At 37.7% G+C, this 8,648-nt stretch overlaps 2 protein-coding genes across 2 annotated transcripts; both read left to right on the top strand.

The window, feature by feature from the left end:
* Window positions 1-3,087: 3,087 nt before the first annotated feature.
* On the top strand, window positions 3,088-3,711 carry LOC108977760. The gene is made up of 2 exons (XM_018947625.1): window positions 3,088-3,128; window positions 3,190-3,711. The coding sequence occupies exons 1-2, from the start codon at window positions 3,101-3,103 to the stop codon at window positions 3,654-3,656; spliced, it is 495 nt and encodes a 164-aa protein (XP_018803170.1). The 5' UTR covers window positions 3,088-3,100; the 3' UTR covers window positions 3,657-3,711.
* A 2,297-nt stretch (window positions 3,712-6,008) lies between these two features.
* On the top strand, window positions 6,009-6,739 carry LOC108977759. The gene is made up of 2 exons (XM_018947623.1): window positions 6,009-6,056; window positions 6,134-6,739. The coding sequence occupies exons 1-2, from the start codon at window positions 6,029-6,031 to the stop codon at window positions 6,679-6,681; spliced, it is 576 nt and encodes a 191-aa protein (XP_018803168.1). The 5' UTR covers window positions 6,009-6,028; the 3' UTR covers window positions 6,682-6,739.
* Window positions 6,740-8,648: the final 1,909 nt, after the last annotated feature.

The following is an 8,648-nucleotide window of genomic DNA, read 5'->3' as shown; positions in this document are numbered from 1 at the left end:
AAAAGTAAAATAATTAATATTACAATGCAAAAAAAAAAAAAAAATTAACCGACTACTTAAAATATTTTATAAAAAAAGTAACTAATAACAATAATATATCCTTAAATTAACATGAAAATACCAGTACTGCATATTTTTGTTTAAGCACTAATGCAGTTAGCACCAGAATTCTGAAAAAAAAGTAATAAAAGCTGGCAAATGAATTCGGATAAAATGTCATCAAAATAGTACAAAAATAAAATTTTATTCAAAAATTACAAAAAAAGGAAAATTGAAATCAAAAATTAGAATAAGGCTTCAAAAGGTATCAACTTTCACTTTTTGTTTACAAAAATATAATAAAAAGAAATAATTTCTTCAAAGAAAATTTTTAAAACTGATTGATGGTTACAAAATTACAATTATAAATTACATAATTAAAAAAAAATTACATTCTTAAAAAAAACTAAAAAATTTGTTAAAACAAAATAATAACTTTTTAGAAGTCCCTCCTAAGCCGTTGAAACAAAATTATACACATATGTTGAAATTAATGTTAAATAATACCCAACTATGTATTTATATTTAAGTAACTAATATAAAAACACACTAATATTTGTAAAAAAAATTAGCTTTAACATTTTTTAAATAAAAAAAAAAAAACAATAAAAAATATGCATAAAAATATTTACAAAAAAATTTGAAGATTGTCGTTTTAGTTTTTGTTAGCTGGTTAATAATTCGACTACTACTTTGAAGGATTTTATATGCAAAGCGTTGAACCTTGTAAGCACATCAGCATGCCGCCGACTATGCATGCTCGACACAGCGGGAAAGCTCTATGAAAAGCTACTTAAACTTAGACTAAAAGCCGCTATCAACGAAGCTGGCGGACTATCCCCCTGACACCATGGTTTTAGATCCAGAAAGGTAGAACTCTAGGCGCTATCCGAAGCGTCACTGAAAGTTTAGAAGTTGCACAGCGTAGATGCCTCAAATATCAGCGAATAGTTCTGTCGGCGACCTTAGACGTTCGAAAGGCCTTTAATAGCGCTAGGTGGTCGTAGATGATCGACGTTTTAGAAGAAAAATTAGAACTACCGACTACCTCAATGTTGTGGTGCGAAGCTACATATCTTAGTAACGGAAAACTTATGCGCCAGATTAGAGAGAGATCCCGACAAATAGAAGTTCCGTCAAAAGCAGCACAATGGACGGAATACTAAAACTTGAAATGCCAAACGAATCATACATATAATCGGTTACTGAAAGAAATAGCAACAGTAATCACAGCTCGAGACATAGAGAAACCTTAACATGCCTTGACTTACATAACTTCCAGCTCGCTACAGATAGAATAGAGCTACGACTGTTGACTAACTAGCGCTCTCCCTCTCGTAAAGAATTATTCGCAAAATAATTAAAAGAAAATGAAAAGAAAAGAAAATGAAAGAAATTTGCCATCATCTAACGATCTCAATAATCTTAGTACTATTCTTCTGCAGTAATTTCTGTATCTAATATTCCACCTTTCAGCTTTTCTATACTAAGTCCAGAAATGTTCTTTAACTCTAACACTACTCTTGCAGATCCAGAAAACTATTTTACTATTATTCTTAGTCGTTCGTTTCGAGAAAATAACTTTGGTGTAAATGATTCACTCTCCTATTCCAGTCCCTTAGTAGTTTGTACCGATATCATTTCATCGTCATCATTGTTTCAGAGAATTCCATGTGATCCATTATCTTTGAAACGAAAACGAAGTTTCCTTTAAGTAAAACACGACGTTTTGTAGATCGTATTATATATATCTACACGTTTGATCTTTAGTAAAACCTTAAAACTTTCCGCATAATTTTTAAGGAACCTGAGAAAAAGGATCATCAGCTATTTTTGAGAGTCGAAAAGGTGTGCTTTACAGGTCTTGGAATAGTATATTTCCAGTACGAATTCCGATATACCTCTGCAAAACCTAAGTTCTAAATGCTGAATTATAGAAACAACTATTTCGAAAGGTTATTTTTCGAAATTTTAAATTTAAATTTTTTTTTTAGGGTTAAAATGCTTTTCGGGATCATTATCCTACGTGGGTGGTGTATCCACTAAACTACTCTCCCCTTCTATCATGGATATTTTCCCTTGCTCCTGCACCGCTTTCTCTTATTCTTTCAGAACAAAGTTCCCAGGATGCGCCTAATGCAAGACAGTTTTAACTCCGCCTGAGTACAGGGATACCTTTGGCTTTGTAGCCAACATCAAGTTGTTGAGCTCATCTTCTATTGATCTAAATTTTGCGGTGCCCGAGAGCTTGCGTCTAGGTCCGTTTTATTAATGCGTAGTACATACTCCATACACGTGGTAATTTTCTGTCAATTCTCGGCGTTGATTGTCGTTTTTGCTCCTACATTGTCTGTATTGGTTTCTCAAAGTTTATTTCTTAATGTCCACCGTTCTTCCTCCTCATCATCGGCCCTTAAAGAGGTATAGTTTGCTGCGTCTACTGGTTCGTCCTTGCTGCGTTGCTTATTGTGTCAGATCTATATCTTTCATTAGTTTCGCCGGCCATCTGCATTTGCTCTCCCTTGGCCACCGATCTTGCCCGTTTTCCTTGTCTCCGTTGCTTTGTTCCGTATGTTAGACAACTTCGCAGCAAGCTTCATATACACTGTTCAAAGTATAAGTATTGAACAAAGGAAGCAATTCTGTGTCTTTCAAGAAACGCTTTAAACAAACTAATAAATTAAGCGCCGTGATCAGTTCGATAATATAGTATTTAAAGCTTGGATTTTTTGTACATACCGTTATATAAATACACTCACCGAACAGATGAAAGGTGTGCAAATATAAAAAAGTACCAAGATAAGCCAATCAATTGACGTGCAAGAACCGCAAAAACATAAACACTGTCAATCTGGAGAATCTGCCGTGCTGAGGGTGTGGTAAATATCACATGATGTATCGAAGATGAGTAACAAATTGGACTTTGAGCAAGACAACAGCCGATAAATTAATCATTAATCAATATTTTTAAGTTTCTCAAAGTTCAACTCACAAACTTTTATATAAAGTGCGACACCCACAGGATAAGACGCATAATTGAATCAAACCTTTACCGTGCAACATGAAGTTTCTCGTACTTTTCGCAGCATGTAAGTCCAACACATTCACGGATATTACTTTTATATAGTATATAATACAATTCCTTTACAGCTCTGCTTTGCGTTCAAGCCTATCATATTCCATACGGATTCTATGATGGTTCATCCGAATCCAGCGAGGAGGAGTATCAGGTACTCGTGACGGCTAATAATCAACCACCACTGAGCTTACCGGGCGTTGGTGTCTACAATCACCCCCTTTTACAAGCGGTTAAAGTGAAGGTGCCACGCTATGTTAGCACAGAACTCAAGCAGCATATTATCACGCAGACCCTAGCTGCGCGCGGTTTGACTCTACACACACAGCCGCCACAAGGCGGCTTAAACAATGTCGCACCAACTACCGGTGTACGGCCACAACGAGAGGTGCTGGCTACAGCTGCAGTAAATAAGGGTAGCGTAGTGGAAAGTGGCATAATCGGTGGTGTGCAGGAGATAACAACGGTGGCACCAGCAGGATTAGCCGCTCCAGTTGTACCTGAGGCGCCAGTCATCCCAGTTGTACCAATGATATTGTAAGGGACGCAAAGCGACACGTTAGATATGGCTCTAAGTCAGCATAGTTTCCTTTTGAAACCGGAAAAAAATATTGTGTATTCTAAATTTTTTTAATAAAAAGTACCTTTCAATAAAAATTATCGTTTTCTTTGATATCCATTTCTATTTGCTTAATATATTTATCTTTCAATATTTTAGTTAACTACTTAGTTGCAATTTTCATTTCAACGGAATAGGAATAGTGGGAAGTCGATTCGGCGCCGTTCGCAGCAACTTGGACTGACGTTTGGAACCACTTGGCGGATTTTACGTCGAGATCTTCAATTCAAAGCGTACAAAATACAGCTTGTGCAAGAACTGAAGCCGTTCGACCTTCCCAAGCGACATCGCTTCGCTCTATGAGCATTTGAAAAGCTCCAACAAGATCCGACTTTTTCGAGCAAAATTTTTTGTTCAGCGATGAGGCCCATTTCTGTTTCAATAGGTATGTAAATAAACAAGATTGCCGCATTTGGACCGAAGAATAACCTGAAAATACCTTCCAACCTTATCTTCCATAAGTTGTCATCGAGGTTATCTAATAGTAGGCCCAGGAAACGTGGTGTTTCGACGTGGTCGGACCATAGAGAGAGAGAGATGTCAGATATGTAGGGTTAGGCTCGGCATGCAAAGAGGTGGTTAGTGTCATGCGAGGACTCGTTGCACACATATTTTTGATATGTCAATGTTAATTTGGATAAGTAAGAGTTTAACCTGCTACAATATCCCGAGCGAACCCGTGCAAGGGACACCCTCGCGGCAACATGAGCTCCTCGCCTGCAATGGGTTTTGGTTTGACTCCAAGTATGTTTGTCACTAAGAGGGAGTCGTTGAATGTGCTTATGGTCTACTGTGAATGACAGTCAAGACATATTTGAAGTTAGTTGCGTTCATAGTTGAGGAATAACGATTTGATGCACCCAGGAGGTGGTTTCGTTTCAAGTAGATGATTACACGGATGGTTTCTACGAAAACACCTCAGCATAAACTGCTTGGAGAGGAGCTCATTTCGTTTCTTAACTGGGTGCATGTGGACCTCACTGTGTAGATGTTCGATGGGAGACATCAAGAGGCATCCCTTTGTAGTCCTGCCGGCCGATTATGTTATAAGTTGCCAATAACGTTTCTTCGCCTTTTCCCCATGTGGTGCTGGCTAGCGGCCTGAGGATTGTGTTGCGGCTCTGTTTTTTGGCAACAATCGTAATCTTGTGTGGAGTGAAGGAGCACAGGCTGTTGAATGTCACACATAAAACCTAACTCTAACTTGATAGTCAGAATTCTAACACCATCGACTGCAATGGCTGTACTTCTTCGTCCGGTTAGTGAATATGTTAGCTGTGGGTTTAGAGGCGGAGATTGTTAGGTTCAGTGCAGTGAGGGAGCGAGAAAGGTCGGAAAGATAGCCGTCTACTGCCATTGGCTAGTTTAATAGGTAACTTTGTATGGCTGATATATGGCATAGAGGTCTGATATCGGTTTTTCCAAAAAATAAGCAGCTGCTTAGAAAGGAAATTATATGTTCAAAGTTTTAGATCGATATCTCCAAAACTGAGCTATGGTTTCTCAGGATCTCCAATGTTTCCTTCCACGCGCTACAAACTTCGTGGTAAACTTGGGCTATATCAAGTAAAAACAAAAAAAAATTCAAAACTTTGCTTAAAATCAGCGAGTAGTTGAGTGATGTGTACTTAAGGCTAATCGTGGATCAGAATATGTTTATTGATGACCTAAGAGAGAACGCTGTGGCTTAAATCTCCGCTTACAAACAGCCTATCAATTAAAATAAAAGTGAATTGATTCAAATAAGCTGAAATATATATGTATAATAATTACGCAATTAAACGTTTGATACTAAAAATTATATGTAAATTTATATATTTAAGTTTAATAAGAAATAAGTATTCATAAAACAACAATAAATCAAATTCAAACGAAACCTGGCACACGCATGCATAATGACGTCATTCAGATGATTCGAGTAACCAATAAAATAACATTTTGTAAAGCAAGTGTTCGGGGAAGGGTTAAGATACAACTAAGAATTTTTGTAAGTGTTTTGGGTATGCATTTAAGAGAAAGAAAGATCTAGATAACTTCAGATAAGCGAAGTTAAGAAATGTTATTGTATTATTAATAAGTCACACAGACTATTGTTATGCCCGTAAAGAGCGGCTAATTGCAGCGAGCGCGCCTTATTGCAGACCAGTTTATTTCAAAGTAAAACAATGGTCAATTTCAGAGTATTTTTAGCGCAAACAGCGACTTAAGGTGCGTCCAATTTGTAATGTCTGCCATATAAAAGCACTTACATTGAGGATCAGCGACATTTACGAGCAAAGCCTTAAGATAACAACATGAAGTATCTAGTGATTTTCGCCGCAGGTGAGTAAAATTAACGCTTATGACCACTTCGCACTTGGGTTAATATAAAAATTCTTTTTGCAAATTCCAAATTGCAGCCTGCGTATGTGTACAAGCTGCAATTTTGCCACAGATAACATTAACGGGTTCGTTGGAATCCAGTGAGGAGGAGTACAGCATTCTGTTGCCCGCTAAAAATCCGCTCAACTTGCCGGGTGTTGGTGTCATCAATCAGCCAGTGGTGCAAGCGGTCAAGGTGAAAGTGCCACGCTACGTCACGCCTGAAATCAAGCAGCAAATTATCACGCAAACGTTGGCGGCAAGAGGCATCAACCTGCAAAGCTTAGGCACACAACCCAAGCCTACGGATGCCGTGCCACGTCCACAACGTCAAGTGGCTGCTAAGGGCGCAACAGCCAGTAGTGTTGCGGCTGCTGTTGATTCACTAACCGTTGCTGTTAATCCCGTTGAAGGCGGCAAAGAGACAACGCTACCAATTACACCAGATGTACCTGCCGTGTTGGCAGTGGATAGGCAGGCCGTTCCACAGGTATCAACTCTCCCAGCAGTGCCGGTAGTGTCAGATGTAGTAAGCGTAACCAAGGCACCCGTCGTGGTTCCTCCCGTAGCTGTGTCAAAACAATAAATCAGCATTTCGTTCTTTCTTAAAGCTTTTGTAAGAAATTTAAAAAGCCAGCATTCGAGCAGGCATCGATAAAATATTTTAAAAAACTTTGTAAAATATATACATTTTTATGTAAATAAACTGTCTTAAAATTTAATAAATTGATTCGTAAACATAAAGGTTTTCATTTGCTCAGAAATATGATAGGAAATATGTCAGTCTGCTGTTGGCACGGGGTTACAAAACATTGTGAAATGGTATACTGCAAGGATTTCGAATATAATGCTCCAATTGATTTGACACTAATTAAAATATTATATAAATAATTTTTAATCTCATGTGGACACATTGAGAAAAATCACCTAGAAGTGCTATCTCATTTTATAATGGCTTCAAGACCGTTTTCCCGTTGATATTCACTATGATTGTAAAAAGTTAATATTAGGTTTGACACACCTAAAAGGATATTCCCTGCCGTGCCTACTCTAAAATATTGTAAATTAGTTTGAACTTCCGACTTTTTGCATGACTTTATTAATTTACTTAATTTTACGAGATCAAGTTTCGACGTTTTTCCTTTCACATCTGTAGAAATTATTTTCGCAAACTATATAAATTCTTTTACCATAACCAGAGGTTCTGCTTTGAAAGGTTGTCAATTCATGATATGCATAAAATATAGCCATTATAACGGGTGATCCAAGGAGCAGTACTTTTTCAATAGCCCTTTTATGAAAATCCATTTCGAGGTTCGCTAGTTTTTTAAAGAAGAAACTTCAAATTTAATGGGGAATGTTTATTATCATTCGAAAAAACATTCCTTGACATTTACTTTCTGCCGATTATCTCTTTCAAATATTGGTCGAGGCCACGTCTCAGATGGCCCTTCCGTTGAGTCCAATTTTCGATGGCTCGTTCGGGCATTTAGACTGGTAACTGACAAACTGTTTTGCTCCAAGGCCTGAATCGTAGCGGGATTGTCCGCATAGACCTTAGACTTTACATATTACCACAGCAAAAAGTCTAACTTTGTGATATCACAGGATCTTGCTGGCCAAGCAATCGGCCCAAAACATGAAATTATCTATTCACCGAAGTGTTCTCTTAAAAATGCATTTATTGATGCAATGTGTGGGATCTAGCGTCGTCTTGTTGTAACCAAATATCGCCGATATCACTATCTTCAATTAAGGCATTAAATATTCGGTTACGTTCTGACCAACATCATTTTTGAAGAAATATGAACGCATTATTCCATCGATTCACAAACTATCTCAAATGATGCTTTTTCTGGAAGAAATAGTGGCTCTTAAATCTCTGCAGGTTGGTCTCCCTCCAACGAATGCGGCAATGTTGCTTATTTACATACCCATACAGCCAGCCAAAATCTGCCTTCAAATCGTGGGATGTTTGCGCCAAATCGTTCCATACGTCAGGCCGTGTTGTTGCGAACGACTCTCCACGATCTTTATGTTCACTCGCAGCTACGGCTATATTCTCTCTGCATGCTGAACGTGATCTAATCGGTCGAATATTATCCGATAGTGAATGCTGAATGAATAAGTGCTCAAGACGGGCAATGGTGTTGTGCACAGTATGCTCAGTAGGCCGATTATATTGACCATATGTTGAGCAAAGCGCGCGAAATACACATATAATACGGTACATACATTTTTATAATAAAGCTGAACGATTTGAAAACATTGTGCAAGTATAACTCTATCCATGATGAAATTCCAAATAATACTGAACAAAAATAACATGGCATCTTGACACGATTTACGCGTGATCTGTCAAAAAAGGCTATGGAAAAATACCTCTACTATTTGGAACAGCCGAACAATATTTTGGTTTCGGAGACTATAAATAAGAGTTAATCGCAGATGGGCACATTTTTGGAATAGCAAAGACTAAATTTTGCGCAGGCTAAAATATCAGCAAGTAGTGTCATGTCGTTTCGATGACTTTATTATGAACTAAGGAAAGAG

The sequence above is a fragment of the Bactrocera latifrons genome, unplaced genomic scaffold (assembly GCF_001853355.1).
Source record: "Bactrocera latifrons isolate USDA-ARS-PBARC rearing strain unplaced genomic scaffold, ASM185335v1 scaffold_95, whole genome shotgun sequence".
NCBI lineage: Eukaryota > Metazoa > Arthropoda > Insecta > Diptera > Tephritidae > Bactrocera > Bactrocera latifrons.
The sequence above is the reverse complement of the archived record's forward strand: the minus strand, read 5'-3'. Positions and strand labels throughout refer to the sequence as shown.